This window comes from Lissotriton helveticus, chromosome 6 (genome assembly GCF_964261635.1).
Source record: "Lissotriton helveticus chromosome 6, aLisHel1.1, whole genome shotgun sequence".
NCBI classification, from domain to species: domain Eukaryota; kingdom Metazoa; phylum Chordata; class Amphibia; order Caudata; family Salamandridae; genus Lissotriton; species Lissotriton helveticus.
In genome coordinates, this window is record NC_136067.1 from 1,555,658,661 (window position 1) to 1,555,683,941 (window position 25,281).

At 46.8% G+C, this 25,281-nt stretch overlaps 1 protein-coding gene across 11 annotated transcripts in view; it reads right to left on the bottom strand.

Moving 5' to 3' along the window:
* Positions 1-25,281, bottom strand: part of REPS1 (RALBP1 associated Eps domain containing 1) — a 1,025,500-nt gene that overhangs the window by 61,228 nt on the left and 938,991 nt on the right. For all 11 annotated transcript variants that reach the window (XM_078649357.1, XM_078649363.1, XM_078649362.1 and 8 more), the window contains one exon: positions 14,950-15,089. In XM_078649357.1, coding sequence (XP_078505483.1) covers positions 14,950-15,089 — 140 coding nt within the window. The remainder of the gene's footprint in view (positions 1-14,949; positions 15,090-25,281) is intronic.

The window sequence follows — 25,281 nt, forward strand, 5'->3', positions numbered from 1 at the left end:
CTTCTTCACCGGAGACCTTCCTCTGGATGACCTATGAGCCAGGCTATAGATGCGAATTCTCTCCCTGTATTTGAGAGTTCTTCCTGACAGGTGCTCGCAATGAGGACAGGTGCCTGGATCAAGGTTCTTCAGGCAGACACAGGATACAAACGTCGTGATTGTCTGATTTTGCCTTCTTGTTACCACAAGAATGACATTTGTCAAAAAGTGAAGGCATTCTCAGCTGAATATGCTCACTAAACTGACTTAAAAAGACAGTTTCTTACTTGACTAGATGTAAAATGTCAAAGTAAGCAGAAAAAGTTGTTAAAAAAGAAGTAATTTTCTGTCAGAAAACAGAAAATTAGTGGAGCTGTGTAACCAGGATCCTTCCTGAAGGAGCCGGAAAGAACAACTGACCTAACTGTCACCCCTGAGGCATGATGGGATACAGGGGGTCATGGGTGCCTTAAAGGCACGGTGTCAGTTTTTTGGTATTCAGCTACAGGTTAGCTTTTCAGTCTTTTTAGACTGTGTGTTTGCAATGCAGCCTGGGAGCTTTCTATGCTTTCAGGGTGTTATAAGAATTTCTACTGCTGCCTAAGCATTAAAACAGTTCTAAAACAATCTTTTGTGTTGTTTCTCATGTTTCTAATGCATATTATTCATGTATGGTGGAAATTCTTCACAGCATATTCCAGCTCTGATGTGATTTGGCTGCTATTGCATGTTTGTGTATATATATATATATATATATATATATATCCTCGCTTCCCAATGTTGCCAGGTTTCTTGGAAGGTGAGAAAGGGGAAGCCTGGATATATATATATATATATATATATATATATATATATATATATATATATATATATATATATATATATATATATATATATATATATATATATATATATATATATATATATATATATATATATATATATATATATATATATATATATATATATATATATATATATATATATATATATATATATATATATATATATATATATATATATATATGGGGCACATATAATAATAGTGTTTCCGGGGTCCCGCGCAGGGGCGGGAATATTCTAATGCTTATGACTATTGATGAGGATCCCCTGGAAGAGAAAGAGAAGAACTCACTTCAGTGTGTGGATGTGGAGTAGATATAGTGGCTTGATGTCACATGCTAAGTGGGACAGAATGGAACCGATACGGAGGGGCACGATACCACCTACAGGTGTGTGAGGGAGTTGCGATGAAAATGTTCCGGATCCAGTCTAGTGCCTGGGGAAATTCACAAGGTAAGGAATGTGAAAGTTAGAAGTGTATATCAGAAATGAGTACACTCATGAGATCTGGGAGCAGTTCCACATCCCACAGGATTGTCAACAGCTTGCCTAAGTCAACAATGGCACCTAGTAAAATCAGCAAAAGTTGAGTAACAGGCCAAACAGTACATTTCCATCCCTTTGATCAGCGATGCAGACCTCTCCAAGGATAACACCTGCAGCCAAGCAAAAGGTGGCACTTGTTGCAATAACATGGGTAAACTCAATGTAGGGAGCACTTACACCCAAGTGAAATACACAGTTCCAAGAGGAGGATGTGCAGTCAGGCGTTGGGACACCCAAGGCCAAGGAAATGGGAGGCTTCACTGGAAAGCACCAGGATTTCAAGGTCACCTCCAACAAAGTCCCAGGTGCCTTGTACAAGGCTTCTAAGCTTACTCAGAAAACATGAGCACTAACCAATCCAATCAAGCTTTATTCAACAGATTATATCATCAAAGCATAATACAAAAATATTTCTTAAGACACATGTATAAACACAGTTAAAACCCCCCTTTAAAAAGAAAAAGTTTAATTTCTGTCCTCTAGGGTGATGAACTACAATTAATACACTTTAAAATGACTGTAAATATTAATACTTCCAAGCACTTTACAATTCATTGGGTTACATGATGCAGGGGCAAACATAATTACATCACTATCAGTTGGCAGATGCCCGAATATATCAGAACAATGTTACACTACTTAGTGTGCAAGTGGCCAGCTCCATATATTCATATACAAAAGAATAATAACAAATACTGGCCTTCAGTCTACAGGGAGTGCCTGTGATCTGATGGCCCAGGTCCATCCCATGAACTTTTCCAGTGTAACGACAATAGGAGTGGATGTTTCCGAGCACAGCAATCTTAGCGCAACGGCATTCCTTCTGGTGCTCAATAATCTGCAAATTGGTGTCAGCCATGCTCGGCGAGGGGCAGCATATGCTGGGCAGACAAACAGCAGGTGGGCCAGTGTCTCTGATTGAGCCTAGCAAATGGGACAGGATTTGTCACCCCATTCGTACCCCATCTTGCTGTAAATTATCTTACTGGTAATGAGCCTACCCTGAATTTGAAGCATAACTTCCGATCATGCGGCTTAGTTACTGTATCCCAGTACTGTTCCAATCTTGGGACTGATTTGACTTCTAGGAATCTTCCCATCAGTGAAGAGGTGTCACTATTCCTATAAGCATTTGGGTAACCCATTCCCAATACTTTACTTTTAAGGTCGCCTTGAGGGGGGAACAGGGTACCCATTGGATTCTCCCATAGTGATGACATGGCAATACTTATTAGGGATACTATGACCTCCTGCAGCCATTTTATTTTGTTGAAGCGGTTTGCCCTAATTAGGTCCTTAAGGTCTGCAGCATAGGTTACCAGTTCTGATGTACACCAGATTATCTGCCAATAAAGTAAGGGACGCAGTCTTGCTATGTCGGCCAGTGCCTTCCTGCCTAGATCGTAAAGCAGTGGGCGCACTGGGGTGCTTTGGGGGAGGTTGGTGATCTTGCGTAGGAACCTATTTTCTGCTGCAGTTAACTTGGAGATTCTCGTACACCCAACTCTCGGCCCCTTATAGGGCAGAGCTGACACTTTTATGTTATATATTTCAAGCACCGGACCAACTGGTTTTGTGAGAGAGGTGTTAAACTCAGTTTGTAAAGTTCCAGCTAGTTGCCAGTGCTTCAGCGAGACCATATCAGGCTGCCGATTCTACCTCAGGTCCCTCTGCATAATGACCCCCAAATATGTAAAATCAGTGACTTGTTCTAGGGGGCGCTTGTTCAGCACTATGCCTCCTCTATATGCTCTATGAGGGTTAAAAGACATAAATTTCGCTTTTGACACGGTAATTTCTAAGCCCCGCCAACAGAACTCCTCAAAAATTAGCAAAGCTTGCTGGAGACCACTTAGCGTTTTTTAGATAATTTACGTATTGTCCGCGAACATTAAAATAGGGATTTTAACACCTGCTAGTGCCGGGGCATCAGTAGGAGTACTATCCAGAAATTTTGCAATTCCGTTAATAAACAGAGAAAATAGTGTGGGTATCATTATGCAACCTTGGCACACACCCTTTTCTATGGGAAATGGATTTGTAACATTACCCTGCGCGCCCCAGCGAATTTGGGCATAGTTGCCCTCATGAAGTCTAGCAATAAGGGTTAACAGTTCGGGGGATATCCCCATCTTTTGCAGTACTATCCATAGTTTGCTACAGGAGATGTGGTCAAACGATGACTTATATTTATTTAACATTTCTAAAGCGCCTGGTTACGCCATCTGGCGTGTCCCCGCGCTAGCGGATTTCTAACTGGAACCTAACCGTTAAGCACTTTCCTGTAAGTTGCCAACTAATGCCATCTTAGTAAGCTTCTATAGTTTAGTATGCGGACGAGAATAGCCAGGTTTTTAGCTTCTTCCTATATTGGCCTTCACATGGTTCCATTCCTATAGTTTCTGGGAGTCTATTCCAATATTTTGCTGCAAGGTAGCTGAAGGACCTGGCCCCCATTCTTGCTCTCCTAATTCTAGGAAATTTTACTAATAGCCTACCTTCTGATCGTAGGTTACGCCCTGGGACATATTTGGAAATTAAAGGGTGCAGGTAACGGGGACCCTTTTTTGCGAGTATTTTATGGCAGTAACACATGGATTTAATAAGGACCCTTTCTGCCACTGGAAGCCAGTGCAGTTCATGAAGAACATTCTTAGCGGAAGCTCTTCTCGGGAGATTCAGTATCAGCCATGCAGCCTCATTCTGCACCACCTGTAGTTTGGCTAATCCCTTTTGGGCCCCCCCCCCAGTACAGAACATTACCATAGTCCAATTGTGATGTTACCAACACGTGGACTATGGTTTTCCTTGAATTTTTGGGGAGGAGCTCCAAGATTTTCCTTAGAGTTTTAAGGATTCCAAAATATTTGCCAACTACCCTTCGAATTTGAACCTCGAAGGTCAATTCCGGGTCAAACATGGCACCCAGATTTTTTACTTCAGATTTAGGTGTCAGGACAGGTCCCAAGGTTGCTGGCCACCATGCAGAATACCACAAGCTCGGTGCGTTGCCTACTATCATCACCTCTGTTTTATTGCTATTCAATTTTAGGCAATGATCAGACATCCATCCTGATACCTATTCTAGACACCTAATGAAATCGGTGCTTTCATTTTGTTACTTCCAGATAGTGTCACAATTAGCTGAGTATCATCAGCGTATGATACGATGGTAATGTGATATTTTTCTATTAATTCTGCCAATGGCCCCACATAGAGATTGAATATGTGTGGGCCTCAAAATTGATCCCTGCGGGACTCGTTGTGGCAAAAAGATACTCTTCGAACGTTGTGACTGCTGTAGTACTTGGAAGCTTCGCAGCGATAGGAAGGATGTCATCCATTGAAGTACGGTACCCTCTAGGTCGCATTCCTCTAGTCTCTGCAAAAGCATCCCATGTGAGACGGTATCGAATGCCACACTTAGGTCCAGTAAAATCATAGCTGACGTCTGTCCCTCATCTGCACAGCGTTTCATTGTATCAGTAGCCAGAAGTAGAGCGGATTCTGTTGAATGAGCTGTTCGGAAGCCAGACTGGGAGGGGTGTAGTATGTCGTTTAGCTCGATATAATTAGTTAACTTGAGGTCCACAAAGGCAGAATACAAGCTGCCCTTGCCCAGGACCACCGTCTTCCAGTATAGCAGGATCAATCGAAATACCTGGTCAATAGTACTGGTGCGTGCCCGGAAACCCGCCTACAGTGGGGATAGAATGCCCTGCTCGTCTATCCAAGCCTTCATCTTGTTTAGAACTAACCGCCCCATTATCTTTTTCAGAGAATCACTTACGCTGATAGGCCTATAGTTTCCATGGTGAGATTTATCCCCTTTTTTAAAAACGGGGACAATCTCAGATATCCAGGATCCTGGGACTGGTGCACCCTGGGCGATTGCATTAGCCAGCAGCACTATATACTAGCACCACTTGGACTTATCATAAAGAAATATATCGGCCGGGATACCGTCTGGGCACGGGTGCTTTTCCTACCATTACTGCTTCCAGGGCAGTGATTAAATCAGCCTCATCAAAAACCATGCCTTGATAGTGCAAATGTGGGGGCTCTTCCACCCCACTCTCATCTACTCTATGGGCATATTGGGGTTTAAAATAGGTAACCCATTGGTCCTGGGTTATGTGATTTTGTGGTTGCGATGGCTGGCTGACCCTGCCACACTTTACTATATTCCAGAACTACATAGAACTTTTGCTGGCACATGCCAGTCTAAGGTCCTGCAATCTATTTTCGTCCCATACTTTCTTGGCCTTTTCCTAGGCTCTCCTGTAAGTTTGTCTTAATATCCGTATTTTGCCGGGGTCTCCCTTCTTTAATCGCATTACCTAAGGCTCTGCGCACCGCTTTCCATTCCTCACTGAACCACTGGCTTAGGTTGAGTGCCCTTAGCCCTACATTGCCTAACGAAATTAGTGCGTAACAGGGCAAAAAAATTATCATGAGTGCCAATTATGGACTCAGTAACCGCAGATTTGGACACACAAGCCTCTAGTTCAGCTATCGCACCGTCAGTGTCCATGGAAATACTAGCTAGTACGTCAGGTTTCTCAAGTATGTTAATCCATTTTAGTTGTCTCGTATCGTTTGAGGGGACCACGTCAAGAGTAAGCAGTTCATTACCTGGCTCTGTAAGTTCTCACAGTGGCAATAAATCAAATGTCGCACATAGGGGGTTGCGGTCGCTCTCTACTCTCACATGCCATAATTGCAAGTTGGTCAGTAGATAGTCTATATGGCTAGCACTGTGGCCATTATTAAATGTGTTAGCCCATGTCTATCAGATGGAGTTCTACCGTTTGCCGCCCGTAGACCTTTCTCCAGGCAAATGGAATTAATTTGAATTGCCACATCCGACCATTTTTTTATGGGTGCTAATTCTAGGTTTGGAATACCCCACTGAGAATCTTCCTCAGCGGTGAGATCACATTTCTCATTGGTAAGAGGCTCGAAAGACACATTAAAGTCACTAACAATTAGGACGTTGGAACCCCAGGAGTGCAGGTCTAGCAAATCGCCGAGAGCCGCTAAAACGTCTAATTTCTTCCTCTTTGATCCTCTTGAGTAGACATTATAAATTTCAACATCTTGCTGAGCCTACTTCAGCCAATCGATTGGCAGACCCAGATTGTCAGACCACCTGAGGGTCGACCTTTTCCCCCACAGGAGCACCAACCATTGCCAGCACGGGTGGAGTGTCACAAGTGCCACCTTCCAGGAAGAGCTTTACGTCCAATTTGTCCCTGTCTCCATGTTACAGTGACACAGCACTGGTAGGTTCACAGATCCCTTCTGATGTCACTCTAGCACAGTCTGGAACGCTGTTCTAGACAGGCTTCCCAAGGAGTTCAGACCCAAGAGCAGGGCTAAACAGAAAGGAACCGCAGCAATGGTCACATAATTTCTCATATCTCACAAGGGCTTCTACAAATTGGAAGCATCCATTCACTGTACAGAGCTAACTTCAAAGAACCCCTTGATAAATGGAGCTTTTTGTATCGCACCTACTATAGTAGAGTGCTTCCTCTACTTTCCTGTTCCTCTTCAAATCAGTCGATAAAGAGAAGGTCATTATTTAACTCTTAAGAGTATGCTGACAAAAATATAGAAAACTAGTAAAAACCGCTTGGTTAGTTTGAAAAAAACCTCAAAATGTCACTAAAAGATATAATTCTACAGAATGGAAAAAGTCAGCAAATTCGGAAGGTACAGATAACACAAATAAGTTAGTTGATTTTGGAAAGTTTTGGGGCAAAGAACAAGTTTCTTACCTTCAGTAACATCTTTGTGGTGGATACTCTGCATAACAATAGATACCTCACTTACAGAATATCTCCCAATGGACAGACTGGATCTGGAAATATTTTCAACTTTGCTCTGCGATTTAATACAGAGTGGCTACAAATTGGCTTTGTTCCACCTTGGAGAGGATTGAAGCAGATCTGCATACAAGCAATACCCCTGCACGATCACATCATTTCCTTGCTTGACTCTTTCCGCGCTCTCTGACGTGAGGAACAAAATAACTGTTAGAACAAGCACACAGGTCTCTAATTTTAGATCTATTTCAGTTGGTAAAAAGAGACCACTCCAAAGAACAGGGAGTTGGGAGGGCAGTTAGGAATCTTTGGTTAGAGACTATCCACTAGAAAGAGCGTTACGGAAGGTACTCAACTTATTCTTCTGCTGGATACTTTTAACCGCAGATTCCTCACCTTAGAATAGATACCAAAGCAGTACCTCATAAAAATGGAGGGTCTGCGGATTTTTCTAAACCAAAAAGCCTTGCAGAAATGAACAGGTGAAGTGTCCTTCCTTACTGATCGGGCTGCCAAGGCAGTAGTACTTCATAAACATGTGCACTGACGCCCATGTTGCAGTCTTAAATAGGAAGGCTGAAAGGGCTGACAAGTAACCTTTTATAGGGACCACTGCAAGGCCTTGCTGGGATAAAGACAATAAAGTAAAAGTACGATTGACAGCCTGCCCTGCAATGGGTCAGTGTTGTGAGCACCACACCAGGTTACAAATTTGTCCCAGTGCCTGGCATAAATGGATTTTGTGGAGGGGGTGTGGGGTCAGGATGACATCCACCACTTCAGGCAGTAATTCAAACACATTCAAATGCCATCCTGCTTGTAGGTGTAGACTGCAAAGATTTGGAGGACGAGGCCCTGTTGCTGAGACAGGAAGTGTTTGCGAAGTGTCAGCCTAATCGGGGAAATTATGCTTTTGCCCAGTAGTTTTGGTTACCACACTTTCCTGGCTCAAACACGGCAACTAAGCAGACTTGGTACTAGCCGTTCTTGATCTCATTCAAAAATTGTAGTAGTGGGGAAAAGGCGTACAGGAATCTCTTGTTCCATTGCAGTCGCAAAGCATTGCCCGACGATTGCTCTTGTGCAAACTCGCAATGCACAGAACTGTGCATTCTTGACAGTAGTGAAAAGATCCAGGGCTCTCCCCAATGGTGGTAGACGGCCTGCACCACCTCAGGATCGAAAAATGCCTTTCGTGATCTGCCAGATGTCTGCTTATTTCACCTATTTGGCATTCAGGGAACCCACGTGGGGATTGGGAATCAGAAAGATGCCCTGGCGGTCAGAATATCTCCCGAGATGCAAAGCCTTCTGGCACAGAAGTCAGGACCACACTCAGCTGTGCTTGATCCAGTACCACACAGTGGTGGTGTTGTCTGTGAGAACCTGCACCAATCTGCCCTTAATAGACAGCAGGAATGCCTTCAGAGCTAGATGACTTCTTCTCAGCCCCAGGAGACCAATGGGAAGTCCGCCCTCCACTGGAGACCAGAAGCCCCTGATTTCTACCCCCGATTTCCACCCCGAGGAGACCTCCTCAACCCAGCAGGGATACATTCATCACCACTTACATTTCCAGGTGTGGAATGGAGAGGGGACCTCCCAGTGGAGTTGTGTTCAATCAGTAACCGCTGTAAATGTCAGACTGTCTCCTCTGAGACCTGGATGGTATTGGAAAGGCTGCCTCGATGTTGGGCCCACTAGAACAGCAGAGAAAACACATGGCATAGCTGAGGATGCATGATAATAAGGGGCCAAGAAGCGTCAGAGCCACTCTCGCCATGATCTAGGACTGAGTCAGAATGTCCTGGACTTGATCCTACAGAGAAAAAGCCCTGCACTCTACTCTGTCCAGGAGTGCCCCAGTGAATGTAAACCTCCAAAAAGTTCTCAAATGGGACTTCAGCCCATTTATATTACTTTCCAACAATGTAAAGAGTTCCGCTGTTTGGAGGTGGCCTTTAGCAGCCAGTCATCGAGTTACGGGAACAGAAGCACTGCTGACCTCTGAAGATGGGCAACAACCACTGCCATCACTTGATTGGCTCTGGTGAGGCCGGATGGGGGCACTATAAACTAAAATTGCTACTGGCCCACCGTTAATTGCAGGTAACACCTGTGGCTGTTTGGGATGGATATATACAAAAATGCGATTCCTGGGACACCATCCAATCGCCTGGGTCCAAGACAGACAGGATTTGGGCCAATGTGAGCATTTCCAATTTGCTCTTCTGCAGAAAGTCATTCTGTGATCATTCATTCACGGGTTGAAGGTAAAGGATAGGCCTGAGGCTCCTGGCCTTTTCTAGCACCAGGAAATACTGAGTAACAATCTCTATTTTTCTTCTCCATTTTATTCTTGGATACCAACAGGTGCGCTTGTGAAGCAGGATGGGATAATGCTTCCCTGAAATTTGATCTGGTACGCCAGGGACTTTGTGTGGTGAGGAGAGAAAAGGTAGGGCGTAGCCTTTTTGAACAATTTTAAGACCCATCTGCTGATGTGATGTTTCGCCAACCTGGAGCAAATATTGAATCCGGACTCCCACTGGTTGGGGATGTGCCGCTAAGCGCTTACTAAATTGGGTTGTTGGTTAGTGCAGAAGGGCAGTAGGAAGACTACCGTCACTGCTGGACCACACGTTGTCAGTCAGGAATGCATCTGAGACCTCCATAGGACTTGGTTATTTGCCACAGCACAGGCTGTGAAGTGTGTCCATGTGCCTTCTGGAATAGCCCCTGATCTTCCAGAATTGATGTGAAAATTGTTTGGCAGGGTACAAAAGTCCCAAGGAAAGCCCTGTAGCTCTACTATATGTAAAGTGATCCAAAGAGAAGTTCGACTTTTCTCCGAAGAGGTGAGATTCAATATTGCATGTCCATTAGGGAGACATATATTGCCGGAGAACACAGTGGGTTTCTTTCAGGCACGTCTACGAAGGAGAAAATGAAACTAAAGGTCATGCCCAGGCAATCCATGGTATCCAGACCTGCTCAAATAACATATGTGGTTGCCTCCTGTCCATCATGTATGGAAGTAGTTCCCAAATGTTTTCAACCCGCTGCTCCCTTGACCCATTGGCCATTGCCCGTGGCTCCCCCCTGTTAATTTTTTGGGAGGATTTGGGGGATGTAAGCCAAGCCTCGGGAATACTTGCATTTTTCTCCCTGAAAATAATTGGGATGAAGCTGATGAAAGTATTATAATAATATACGGGTGTGTTTTGTATTACTAAGGCAGCGCCTCTAATAAATAATCCTAGTTACACTTCTTTGGCCATGCCTTTTTTAGAGTGCCCTCTCAAACTTTTCTATCGCACTTACAGTGCTAGATAGCACCCCTATTGCATGTATGCCCCATTGCCAAAGTGTTTCTACGATTGAAGAATATTTGTATGCACTTCCATTTCTACCCATGTCACCTATGTGATACGTGCCAACACACCTGTCTCAGCAGGGTGACTCACGATTTTTTTTAACCTCATACAGCTTTATTTGTGCTGTCTCCTCCCTAAAATTGCCTCCAAATAAATTCCTCTGATTTTTTTTTTTTTTAACGTCCCTCTTTCTTGCTTCCAAATGTTGGCATTATGCCATATATGGTGTTTTACTTTCCTGTGCTCAAGAAGAGAGCAGGCCTGTCTGGAAATCTATGCGTACTGAAAGAAATATGTACTGGAAGTACCTATGGTTCAAGTACAATAGTCAATACTTAATGTGTTTAATAAACAGGACAACCGCACTTTCCTGATAACTTGCATTGGTGTAAAATGCATTTAGAATTTCTTTTAACTATTAACAAGTCGAAAAAAATAAATCAAGCATCTTCCGTTTACTTTGGGAGTGTTGGAACATGGGGATCCAGTGAAATATGGAGGTCATCTGCCTCGACATGCCATCAATTAAGAACTACGTTTCCAGCTTTAGGCGTGTCACTTACAAATCATCAAAATCATGCATTTAAGTCTAATTAGTTTAACTGGAGCCAACAAACCCTTCAACATTAAAATCATTAAAGTGCTTAGTGCGCAGCTCTCCTGGCTAGCTTTGATGGCTCCCCATGGAGCCACGGCACACAGTTTGGGAACCACTGATGTATGGTGTGGGCCAAAGAGACCCAAGACCCTCCCTGGCTGCCGGAAAGATCTCATTGGCCATGCCCCAAAGGGAATATATGTAGCGGCCTATTAGGTATTCTGCATTCAGAGATCACTGCTCCAGACTGGTTCAAGAAAACATAAGTTTACTAAAAGCATCAATCCTCCTGGATTTTCTATAGTGGTTGGGAATTAATTAGGATTCACCTTACTGGCTGAATCGTGCGAAATAATGTTCCCTGGAGTGGAGTGCTTGGTAAGAGAATCGGAATCACCGGGCACAGGTGTATAAAGTTTGGCCACCGCCTGTAAACAAGCAGGAAAGAACGTGGTTTCGACCAAAAATCCTTCAGAGTATCTGTGAGGGGATTATTACATGAAAGTAGGGGCAGGGATTTTGATCTCAAAACATTAATTTTAGTCTCAGTGGAATGCAGCTGTACTTTCAGCAGCTCAGCTGGCCATCAGAGTCACTACTACTAATGAGGTACTCTTCAGTTGGTGGCTTATGTGGCAAGTTAAGCTGTCTCAGGAAAGGTAGCAGAATCATTGGCATTCTGTAAATCTAAGTGCAAGGCATTATCAGTAAAACGAGGGTGTAGCACACCATCCTCTTCACCATCATTTCATAGTCTATACATGTGGTGCCACTGCTCCGATACGGAATTAGAATCAGAGCCCCAAAAAAATAATGTAGCCTCTGCTGATAGCTGTGATGCTGTAAAGGATCAGAATCTGGGAACATGACAACAGGCTGGTCTTTTAGTAATTTCCTAGGATAACATTGGTTGAGTTCCGGATGATGTCGCTCTGAGAACCCACACAGGTATCAGGACTGCATCAACCTGCGGCACAAGGGTCAGTGGTACCAGTGCTCTGCACAGATGGATCTCCGACAGCGCCAACATCATAGCCCCCCTCAAGAAAAACAACACCACCCATGCCAAGAAAGCCAGATGATTTTACCACCGAACTCCGAGAGTCCAGACGCACTTGCAGCAGCCTCGAATCCACAGAAGCCTACACCAACACACACCACCAACTCATCAGAAAAATGAGGAAAAATGCGGTTGAAGGCAGAATCTCCACTCAGGCACACAACAGCAAAGAACTCTTCATCATCATCAAGGAGTTCGCCCAACCCACCAGCGTGTCCACTGACATCCATCCCTCACAAGACCTCTGCGACAAACTCAGCACCTTATTCCACCACAAAATCAAGAGCATCTACAACAACTTTGACGAAGACAACCAACACACTGAACCCCCACCAACCACCTCCAACACCCTGAAGCCAGCGATCGACAACTGGACAGCCCTCACCACCGAAGACACACTGAAGACAATGAAGTCAATCTACTCTGGGGCCCCCACGGACCCCTGCCCCCACCACATTTTCAACAGAGCCGCCGACACCATCGCACCCATGCTCTGCCACACCATAAACCGCTCCCTGGCAACTACCACGTTCCCAGACGACTGGAAACACACCGAGGTCAACCCCCCCCTGAAGAAACCTTCGGCGGACCCCACCGGCCTCAAAAACTACAGACCCATATCCCTGCTCCCGTTCCCAGCGAAAGTCATCGAGAAAGCCATCAACAACCAACTCGCCACATTCATCGAAGAGCACAACATCCTCGACTCCTCCCAATCCGGCTTCAGAAAAAAACAGTACGGAAACCGCGCTCCTCGCTGCAACAGACGACATCCGCACCCTACTGGACAAAGGAGAAACAGCAGCCCTCATCCTTCTCGACCACTCAGCAGCGTTCAACACAGTCTCTCACCGCACCCTAATACGCAGACTCCATGCCGCAGGGATCCAAGACAAGGCCCTCAACTTGATCTGCTCCTTTCTCCCTGGCAGAACGCAGCAGGTCAGGCTCCCCCCTTTTCTCTCTGACCCTGCACCTACCACCTGCGGAGTCCCCCAGGGGTTCTCCTCAGCTCTACATTCTTCAACGTGTACATGGCTCCGCTCGCCCCCATCGTCAGAACCTACAGACTCAACATTGTGTCATACGCAGACAACACCCAACTCACCCTCTCCCTATCCAAAGAACACAATACCGACAGGCACAATTTTCGAGAAGGCATGAGCCGTCCCCAAATGTATGAAAAACAGCTGCCTACAACTAAACACCAACCAAACAGAAGTACTCATCATGGGCCCAAACCCTGATGCATAGAACAACACCTGGTGGCCCCCCTTGCCTCGGAAGCCCGCCCACCACCACAGACCACGCACGCTTATCAGGGAATCATCCTGGACTCCAAGCTCAAAATGGACCGCCAGATCAACTCCATCTCGTCCTCCAGCTTCCCACACCCTCCGCCTCCTACGTAAGACCTTCAAATGGATCCCCCTCGAACATAGAAAGACCGTCACTCACGCCCTAGTCACCAGCAGACTCGACTATGGCAACGCACTCTACGCCGGAATAAACAAAAACCTCACCCGCAAGCTACAGAACATCCAGAACGCAAGACTGGTCCTCGACCTGCCAAGACACTGCCACATCTCCCAGCACCTGCGCACACTCCACAACGAAGGAATCCTTTTTAGTCACGGATGACCTTGAAGAAATGCGACTTACATCGTGATGCCCTTGTACCTTCTCTTTGGAGTCAGACTGGCAGGATTGAGTCATCATCGCTTTCCGGTGATTGCATGTGTATTCAGACTTACCAGGGGACTTCAAGCACAAAGTTGAACGGTTGCCGGACTTGGCCATGGGCCCGAGCTGGCGAAGGTCGCAATTTCATCTTGTGTTCCAAGCCATACAACTTTGACTCCTGGTCTTGGATCACCTTTGAGAGTATTGTAGCACACATATCACAAGGTTAAGTGTCATGTCCCAAGCTCAGGCACCAGAGACACACCGTGTGCGGTCTGTGACCAATATCTACTTCCTATTGTAGTGGCATGGCTTGAATCCCGCCATTTTCAGAGGGGAGATCATTTTCTAGCACACTGTGAATGTTTTTGGGGAAGTTGTCAGAAAACCAACAATTTGGGGGTGAAACTGTCAGAAGGAGCGAAAAAACTAATTCCAATGGTCAGGATTGGGGCCTTTCTGTGGCTAGGCTTCAACACTACCATGGTAGCATGGAGCCAACACAGAGCTGCACAGTAACATCAAGATGGGAGCGGGAGCACTGCTAGGAAAAAAATCTCCAGATTCAATCTAGTGCCTGGGGCATGTTCTAGAATTTAGAAAGTGTCAAAATTAGAAGCTACACTGCTTTAACATTAAAAATATGGACCTTCTTCTTGGTAAAAGCTTAAATTACTCTGTGCTCTTCAGGGATGAAGAATAATAAGTGAGATTCATGACATTGGTCAGTGCTGCAGTGAAGCCAAGTCAGCACTGAGGTCCTAAAATAAAGGGATCAGAAAATACAAAAAAAAACTATGAAAAAAAAGCAATGTAACTGACACATTGAAATGAGGTGAGGTTGAAAGAGCAACTTACGTGCTCAAAGTAGCAGAGAGCTAAAAGTATTGTACAGATTTGGTAACAGTCCTAAAAGACTCCTTGCAGGTTTAGCATTCAATTTTTTAATGGTTTCCTTAAAATTACACATGTTAACTGTATTATTTAACATTTATATTAAGAAACTGTAAATATCATTCACAATTACTATACCGAGGAATAGCTGGCTGTGGGGGTACAACAGCACTAGGTTTTTGATTGTGCTCCTCAACTTCTGGTTTCAGATCATCCTCTGATTTTAATCTTCTACGAACAGGCTTAGGTGGTGGAGCAAGAGGTGTGCTGTTTTTACCCTAATGGGAAAGATAAACATTAAGCACAACATAGGTATGCAGTAAATCTTCAAAAACCTATACATTCGAAAATTTAAAATAAAGTGCCCAAAGGACAAAAAAACCCATCAACAAAGTTCGGCAACTATCCAGGATAAATATTTCTGTATTGATGTCACCTTCTATTCTACACTCTACAAATGTAAGGCTCAGACCTCAAAGCACAAACACTAGTTAATTTATATTTCCCAATAAATAGGTCTCAAACTCCCTTTTACCAACAAATGGTGGGTATTTCAAGATATGCAAGTCTTTCTGTAGCCCAAGTCACTACAAAAAATTAAATATATATATATATATTTTTTCTCCAAAGTGTTTTTATTTATTTTTATGCAAAACATTAACTTCTTTATGACAGCACTAATACAGTGAGGTCTCACCATCTCACCTATGTGTTTATCACACGATTCACCTATGCAGTTATACATTGGATAGGTTCAACTTTGTTTGGGAAGAATAGAGAGTTACAAGGGTGATTATATCGGTTTTGGGAAGATTTTGACTTTTGTTTCCATTCCTCCTTACTGATTTTATGGATAAAACAGAACTGTTATTCTTTCCAATATCACATTCATTTACACGTTCATTTAGCCAAGTAAAAGAACTTAGGTCTATCTGTCTATACTCAATCTAAATCATACATATCCAACATGTGTAACTTTTATGGGGACTATGGAGTATATGTCCATATTTTTGCATGTTTTCTTGGACAACAAGAAGTTGCCGAAGGTGCTCAAGGACATATTGTTGGCTTACTATCAATATAGACCACTAAGGTAATTTACAGGGCATTTCATATTTGTGCACTGGGCCATTGCTATATATCTCCTACTCCTAGATTTCTGACAGCTGCTCAGATTTTTCCCACATGTGTGCATTTGACAGCTAGAGCACCATGTATGTACAAGTCTATTTTTACAAACCTCATTTAGGAAACCATCCTAAAGAGTATTTCGATATCCTTCCCCAGTTGTATATATATATATATATATATATCATCAGATGTCTGTTAAGGTAAATTTAATGCATACTAATTCTAATTCTGTGAGGCTCGACTTTTACTTCCTCATCATCATATTGCACAGGAAGGTATTTTTAATTTTAATTTCGGTCCATTTCAGCAAATCAGCGAGCCAATATGCCACTTCAAAGGTAGCCTCCCAAATCACAGAAATGTTCCTTTTCACCAGAAGCATAGCCTCATCTTTAATTTTATATTTTGCTTTCCTTTCCATGGGAGTTAAGACCAGTAAATAAGTCTCATATGTCATTAAATCCCTCTTTGGGGTTAATTCTGGTATAATGCCGGACTGTCTTCCACTACAGCCTGAAGAATTGTATTTAATACAATAATCATAGCTCTCATAATGCCGTCACTGGAACTCTTAGCTTAGGAAGGAGTAGTTTCTGTCCTGTAATTCCAGTTCTGTAGATGGGGTATCTCCGTTACAGTCATAATCTAGTGAATAGTCCCGCCCATGTGCGCGGACCCAGGAGCAATCAAAAATAATCTCTTAAGTTGTCAAAACATGCAGAACTGCACAGACACTTAAGAGAGAATTTAAAGACAGATAATGCAGCCTATATCCACAGGCTACACTGTCCAGTACTTCAACTAGAAATTCCACCAAAATCCACAAACAGCACAGCCTGTCCAGGTTTCTCCACAGAGAAAAACCTTGCCTTTAACAGCAAAACCCTCTGGAATGATAGAGAGGAAGCAGTAGACAGACAAGCCCCATATGCTGCCATTATGTGGCTCAGAACAGGATACTGTGCCTTTAAGAGAACTTCCCAGAAGTCTCACAGTATCCCAGAATGCACTGCAGGTCCCTTTTACTTTCAGTTCTTTTTGACGGCGTAACACGCCAGACCTGTAGCATTCCTTCCATGAATATCTCTCTCTCTCCACCGGGGAGGAGGGCGGGCGCTTATGACTATAACAGAGATACCCCTACTACAGAACTGGAGTTACAGGACAGAACCTACTCCTTCTGTAGTAGGGGATCTCTGTGTATAGTCATAATCTAGTGAATAGAAGGGCAAGCCCATCCCCACACCAAAGCGGCGGTGGAGAAAAAATGAAATAACACCATTACTGTGCGAACAGATTTCGCAGCGAAGCCTGCCCAACCTGAGCGTCTGTCCTGGCATCAGTGTCCAGACAGTAATGCTTAGCAAAGGTATGGACCAACTTCCAAGTGGCTGCCTTGCAGATTTCTGCAATTGGAACATTACGTAACAAAGCAGTGGTGGCAGCTTTGCCCCTGGTGGAATGAGCCTTAGGTTTACCACCTAAGGTCTTATTAGCCTTTTGGTAACACAATTGTATACAGGACACAATCCACCTCGAGATGGACTGTTTAGAGGTAGCAAGACCGGTCCTGACTGATCCATAATTGATAAACAATTGGTCTGACCTACGAATATCCTTGGTTTTATCCAGATAAAATTTCAACACCCTCCTAACATCCAGGGAATGCAGGGACCTTTCCGCTGGAGATGAAGGATTCTGAAAAAATGTAGGTAAAGTTATGGTCTGGTTAACATGGAAATCAGATATAACCTTTGGAAGAAATTTAGGGTGAGTACGCACAACAACCGTAGCAACATGAAATACAGTATAAGGTTCTTGGCAACACAACGCCTCAATTTTACTCACCCTGCGGGCAGATGTAATGGCCACGAGGAACGCCGCCTTCCAGGACAGGTGCTGCAACGAAGCCTTATGAATAGGTTCAAAAGGCTCCTTCATCAATCTGGACAGCACCACGTTCAATTCCCATGAAGGCGAAGGAAGCCGGACAGGAGGGAACACTTTCTTCAAGCCTTCCAAAAAATCTTTGATCACAGGGATCTGGAAGAAGGAAGTCTGTGAAGGGCATTTCCTGTAGGCAGTCAGCGTAGCAAGATGAACCTTAATGGAATGGACATGAAGGCCAGACTGCGCCAGATGTAGAAGATACGGAAGGTTGACATCTTCCTTACACGTCTTTGGGTCATAGTTCTTGGACTTGCACCAGATGGAAAACGTCTTCCACTTGTAAGCATAAGAAGTCCAATGGAAGGTCGCTTAGCCTCCTTCAGTAGGTCCATACAATCTTCTGGTAGATTCAAATGGCCATATTGCACTATCTCAGGAGCCATGCCGCCAAACTCAAAGACGAGAGGTTGGGGTGCAACATCTGCCCCCTGAACTTCGTGAGACGGTCCAGCCGGCACGGCAGCCGTATGTGAGGAAGGAGAGACCGGTGAAGCAGGTCCGTGAACCACCACTGCCTGGGCCATTCCGGGGCAATCAGGATCATCCGCGCCCTGGACTGGGACAGCTTGATGAGTACCGCCGGAATCAGGGGAATGGGTGGAAAAGCGTACAGAAAGCTGTTCGACCAGTTGATCCATAAAGCATTCCCCGGCGTCCCCTGCTGGTAGTACCTGGAGGCGAAGTCTCGGCATTTGCTGTTTTCGGCGGTGGCGAACAGATCTACGTCTGGAGTCCCCCACCTTGCGAAGACTTCTCCTAGTACTTCCTCGTTTATGACCCATTCGTGGTTTTCCTAAATCAGTCTGCTCAGTGCGTCTGCCTAACATTCTGAACACCTGGCAGATGGGTAGCAGTTATCGTCAGTCCTCTGGCTAGAAGCCAGTGCCAGATCGCCTGCGCCTCCTGCGACAGAGTGCGCGATCTCGACCCCCCCTGCTTGTTGAGGTAATACATCGTGGTCGTATTGTCCGTCTGAACAAGCAGAGAGTTGGTCCGGAAGGACGGGTGAAAGGCCTTCAGCGCCAAGTGAACAGCTCTGAGTTCCAGGAAATTGATGTGGTACGTGGACTCCGCTGGGGACCACGTCTCTTGTATCTGTAAGTCTCCGGAGTGCGCCCCCCAGCCGTGGAGAGACGCATCCGTCATGATAGTCTGTATGGGAATGTCCTTGTGGAAGGGAACCCCTCTGAGGAGATTCTCCGCTGAACACCACCACTTCAGAGACTGAAGAGCATGCAGAGACATTCGTATCTTGTCGTCCCAAGATCCTTTCCTCTGATCCCACTGATCCTCCAAGCACTCCTGCAATGGTCTCATGCAGCCGTGCGTGTGGCGTGAGGAAGATACAGGAGGCCATCGACCCCAGTAGAGAAGACACCGTCCTCACTGTTGTAGATCTGTTGTAGAGCGGTCATAAGAGCCTAAGCCTTTTCGAAGGAGTGATAAACGTCTCTCCTCCGAAGGAGACACGCTTGCTGACAGCGTATTGATGGAGGCTCCCAAGTACTGTATGCACTGGACCGGAGTCGGGACTGACTTGGACATGTTGATGTGCAACCCCAGCTTGTTCAAGAGAACGCACGTCTTCTGGAAGTGCGCTTGAGCTTCCGAGAAGGAGGAGGCCTTGATCAACCAATCGTCCAGGTACGGGTAGACAAACACCTTGTTCTTCCTCAGGTGTGCAGCTACCACCTCCATGCACTTCGAGAATGTTCTGGGCGCAGACTTCAGCCCGAATGGCAGTACTGTGTACTGATAATGATTGGCGCCGACTTGGAATCGCAGGAACTTCCCGTGTTTGTGTGCAATGGGCACATGGAAGTACGCATCCTGTAGGTCTATAGCGCAGAGCCAGTCTCCCTGTTGCGCTGAGGCTAAATCTGATGCAACAACAGCATGCAAAATTTCTCTCTGCGAATCCACTTGTTTGCTTGTCGCAAATCCAGAATGGGCCTGAACTCGTTCTTGTCCTTCTTGCGAACCAGAAAGAACCGGGAGTACAGACCTCTTCCCCTTTGAGACAGAGGTACGTCTTCTATCGCCCTTTTCCTTAACAGGATATCTGCCTCTGCCTGGAGCTCGCGCAGCTGAAACTGCAAGCTGACCGGAGGAATTGCTGGAGGCGGGCTGGTGAACCGGAGACTGTATCCATTGCAAACAATATTCAGCACCCACTTGTACGGAGTAATTTTTCTCCACTCTGCCAGAAAAAATTGAACACTTCCCCCCCACCGGAGCGGGTAACGGATGAAGGGGAATTAACCGCTCAGGGCCGAGACCCAGCCGGGCCTTTGGTCGCTGTGGCGGACTGCTGGCCGCCTCTGCCCTTCAAGCGCTTCTGGAAGGGCCTTCGGAACTGCTGCTGCTGTTGTTGTTGTTGCTGCTGCTGTCCAGACGCCTGCCCACGCCCTCTGCCCTGCGCCCCAAACCGTCTCTGGAATGGGCGGTCAGGGTCTCGGCCTCCACCTTCATGCGGGCCATCTCGTCATCCGCATGCTTGCCAAACAGGGTTTCCCCCGAGAAAGGCAGATTGGCCACCCGCTGCTGAGCCTCTGGCTTGAGCGACGTAAGGCGAAGCCAAGCATGGCGTCGCTGGTTGACACCATGACAGTATCCATGTGCCGCCAGAAGAGACACATCAGCCGCTGTGCTGATGAGTTGGTTAGACACCAGCATCCCTTCCTTCAGAATCCCTTGAAAGTCCTCTTTCTTGTCTCGAGGAAGGAGCTCAGCGAATTGCTGGAGGGACTCACATAGGGAACGATCGTACCGCCCTAGCAAAGCCGTGGCACTAGCCGCCTTCATTGCAGTAGATGCCGTCCCACAGACCTTTCTGCCTGCCAAGTCTATCCAGCGGCTCTCCTTATCAGGAGGGACCGTGGAAGACGGGGTGGTGGCACGCTGCTTCCTAGCCGCCGTCACTATGACAGAGTCCGGTGTCGGATCCATCCGAAGGAAAGCCGGGTCCGAGTCGGGGGCCCGGTACTTCTTAAGGAGCCTGGAGGGAGCAACCTTCGTCACCGCGGGAGTGAGAAACAATTCCTCTGCGGGTTCTACCAATCCTGGTACTAGAGGCAGCAATGGTCGAGACAGGTGCTTTTTATTGAGCGTCTCGAAGATCACGGACGTCGTGGGCGTAGGCACCGTCACCGTGATGCCCAACTTCGCTGCCCCCCTCAGCAGAACATCTTGGAACGTGACGATGTCGTCTACGGGCGACACCCTCGTCCCAGGGGATTCCGACAGAGTCGGTGAGTAGTCCCTGGTCCCAGAAGAGTCCGTGCGGGACCGTGACCTGCGCCTCCTGTGGCGTCGTCTTGATCTCGTCGAAGACCTGTGACGACTCTGCGATCTACCCTTCCGACCGGAGCGAGAGCGCGATCTCCTCGGCTTCGGACGCTCCACAGGCCTCACAGGCATAGGCGACTTCGGCCTGACTGGGGGCCTCGGCCGAGGGGTCCTCTTAGGAGGCGTCGGATATCGTGGCAGCGAAGCTGTCCTCGGAGGAACCGGAGGCGGTCCGCCAGCTGGGAGCCGAGGAGGATGAGGCTGAGGCTGAGGAGGAGGCTGAGGATGAGGTGGGAGCGGCGGAGGGAGTCCGCGGCGGAGGCTCCTTGGGCAAGGGAGGTGGAGGTGGAGTTGACCTCGGCTTAGGGGGTGTATACACCTCAGAGTACACCGAGCCCGGTGACTGTCCCTCCTTCCAAGGCTGAGGTGATGGAGAATCCCCTATCGGCACATGCCGCCGACTAGAATGACTCCTGGCGCCAGAACTCCTTCTGCGCCTTTTCGGCGTCAAAGAACGTCGACCCGACGGCGACCGTCGGCCTCTCGACGGCGAGCGCCTTCGCCTCGACGGCGACCTTCGCCTCGACGCCGAGCGTCTCCTCGACGACGAACGCCTGTGAGACTTCGACGTCATCCTCGACGTCAAAGATCCCCTCGCCGACGCCGGACCACCTCTCTACGTCGATAACTCGACGACGATGTCGACGACAACGACGACGATGAAATCGTTACCGGTGATCTCGACGACGGTCTATTCAGTTCCCTCGACGCAGAGCGTCGACGCCGCTTCGACCCAGAGCCCTGGGGAGAAGGGGAACAGACTGCAGTCATCCCTCTCGACGCCGTCGTCAGTGCAATCGAAGCAGACTAAGAATGGGGACGTTTGCTGGTCTTCCTGCCCCTGGGGAGCCCCCCAGAGGCCTCAGCATGGGCAGAGGAAGTCTGCCCAGACCCACCTTGTGCCTTCAGTCTTCTGTCTTCCAGGCCTTGGAGCCTGATCTTCATCCTATCTCTCAGGGTCCTGCTGGAGAAGCCCTGGCAAATGTCACACTCCTCTGGGACATGAGATGAGGGAAGGCAGATGATGCACACCTCGTGTGGGTCAGACCTGGCCTGCTTCCTCGAACACTCTGGGCATTTGTCAAATAAAGCAGGCATTTTGACAATAAAAGGCTGCTCAGAAACACACACAAGGAAGAAAGCAATAAGTACTTCAAATGAAATACACTCAAACACTTAAAAAAGTGAAAAATCACTAAATAAACTCTTAGAAAGGGAGAGCTCAATGCTCCAGGGTCCTGCTAGCAGGAGCCGGAAAAAAGAACTGAAAGTAAAAGGGACCTGCAGTGCATTCTGGGATACTGTGAGACTTCTGGAAAGTTCTCTTAAAGGCACAGTATCCTGTTCTGAGCCACATAATGGCAGCCTATGGGGCTTGTCTGTCCATTTCTTTCTCTCTTTCATTCCAGAGGGTTTTGCTGTTAAAGGCAAGTTTTTTCTCTGTGGAGAAACCTGGACAGGCTGTGCTGTTTGTGGATTTTGGTGGAACTTCTAGTTGAAGTACTGGACAGTGTAGCCTGTGGATATAGGCTGCATTATCTGTCTTTAAATTCTCTCTTAAGTGTCTGTGCAGTTCTGCATGTTTTGACAACTTAAGAGATTATTTTTGATTGCTCCGGGGTCCGCGCACATGGACGGGACTATTCACTAGATCATGACTATACACAGAGATCCCCATCTACAGAAACTTATTTTGTTTTCGACTTCGATTTTGTTTAGTTTTATTTTGTTTTCGACTTGTGGTGCTGGTAGGAATGCCTGGGTTTCAACCTTGCGAGGATTGTCGCTGCTTGATGTCGGTGACCGACGCCCACCATCGGTGCCTTTACTGTCTCTGGGCCGACCACGATGACAAGTCGTGCCCTGACTCCCGGGCCTTGACCTCGAAGGCAAGGCGGGAGCAGTCCTGTAAGCGACTGGAGCACTGGCAGTCGGCCCGCTCCGCTCGAGGTCCCGGTCCAGGAGGAGGTCGATAGACCGGTCGTGGAGCCGCAATCATCGCCGCTCGACGAGTCACCACCACTCGTCGGGCTCCAAGTCCTCAGGTAAGTCGAGGCACTCAAAAAAGAAGTCGAAGAAGCGTCATCGCTCTACCGACTCCTCCCGACGCTCACTCGACGCGGCCGGGGGTTCGGGCGACACCGCCCACACGGTTCCACCGGAGCCGCAAGCGCCGCGTTCAGCTCCATACCCGCCGGTCCCTGGGCTGCACGCGACGCTGGAGTAGATCAGTGCTTTCCTCACGGCCATGAGGTCACACTTCCCTCCGTCTGGCCCTGTCGAGGCACCTTCGGGCCCCGCGGGTCCGTCTGGGAGCCCTAGAGGGCCACCGGCTCCGTCTCCGTCGGGTACTTCAGCCCCGGTGCCATCGACGACACCGATCCCGACGCCGCAGGGCTCCACAGGATCCAGGCCTGGATCCGGGACGTCGCCAGTCGACCGTACGACCCCTCCGCTGGCGCCGTCTCCTAGGGTGTCGCCCACGACATCGTCCCCGGTTCCAGCCCTGGTCCGGATTGGCGCCGGCTTCGACGCTGATCAGTGAGCCATTCATCATTTATGCAATCTATCGAACAGGATTGCTCAGAAGGGGAAACACTGTCCACTAGTTTTAATGACTTGTAGGTTATGGGTTCAGGTCTGGTGAGAAGACTTAGCCCTCCGTCTTCTGGGCTGTAAGCCACTGAACTGGTTGGTGTTAATACCCCCTGTTGGTTCTGGTTTGGCAATGGTTGGCGCAGCTAAAGTTCTGTGTAAGTCGGTATCTAGCCAGTGCACTAAACTCTCAGTTAGCGCCCTCACAACTGATTACCACAATTAATTTTTTTATTCATTTTCAGTTTTATACAGCACAAAAAATAGACTACCAGGGCAGCAGAGCAGTTTACATGGAAGTACAAAGACTAGGAGTGTACAATATATTTGTGAGTTAGGAGTCAGTAAATACAATATACATGTTAACATAATGGGAGTAGACAGTCCCGCAGGCAAACTAGATTACATATGGGGATACTCTAGTTTTGTCTGGTTTGCCACTTACTAAAAATGTAGTGTCATAAGGATCGAAGTGATGTGATCGGCAAGCAACGCAGCCCAATGCTGTGATGCTGATATTTCAATACCTGAGAAAGAAGTCCTGGTCTTGGCCTCAGCATCTAATAATCAAGTGATTCAAGCAAACCTCTCCCAAGCCCAATGTATCACCTGCTGGAAGTTTAGAGCTGATCACTTAGTCACATCTCACCTTAGGGCAGGAGTCATTCTCTTATGAACTCATGTAAGGTGAGTTTGCTTGCTTTCGTATGAATTTAATTTTTAGGGGACCTTCTTGCAGGCTGCTTCTGAAGCTACATTTCATTTTGAAGCAATGTAGCAGTCCTTTGGCCTACTGAAACTTGAACTTATATTCAATAGTACCACATATATCGTTTGATTGCGTTTAAATTAACTGGCTAGTTGCAATCAACTGAAGATAGTTTCATATCTTCACAATGCACCCCTCTATTTGGCCCACACCTCTGGGCCTCCTTGTCACAGTATATGACCTCAATGCATACCTTCAGGCAAAGTCAGGGTGGCATGCATAGAACCCTATTTATGCATGCTTGCTGGAGGGTATAGGACTGCATGCATAGATGAGAAGAGCCTGTCTTCTCCACTTGAGAAGTCAAACAAGAACTTTTGAGTGAGTGTTATCACAACATGAGAACAGGTATTTGCTTGTGTTGGCAATCACGCCAGGGGAATAAGGAGGGTTAGGTGATGGGAGTTGCTCATGTCAGGTCCTGGCCACGGCTGGTGGATGGAGGCGCTTGAGCCAGGTTGATGCATGTGCAATATCTAAATGGGGTGGTCATTGTACAATTGGTAAAATTACTAAAGATCTGGATTTGGCCTAGACAATAACTTTATGCAGAAGGGAATATTGAGGTTAGCATTCAGTAGCTATTAAAAATAGTGCTAGAACTGAGCTTAAACAAACCCTGGAATCAGCCCTTTTTTGTACTACTAGACCCATGAGAGCTCTTTCCCCAGACTTGC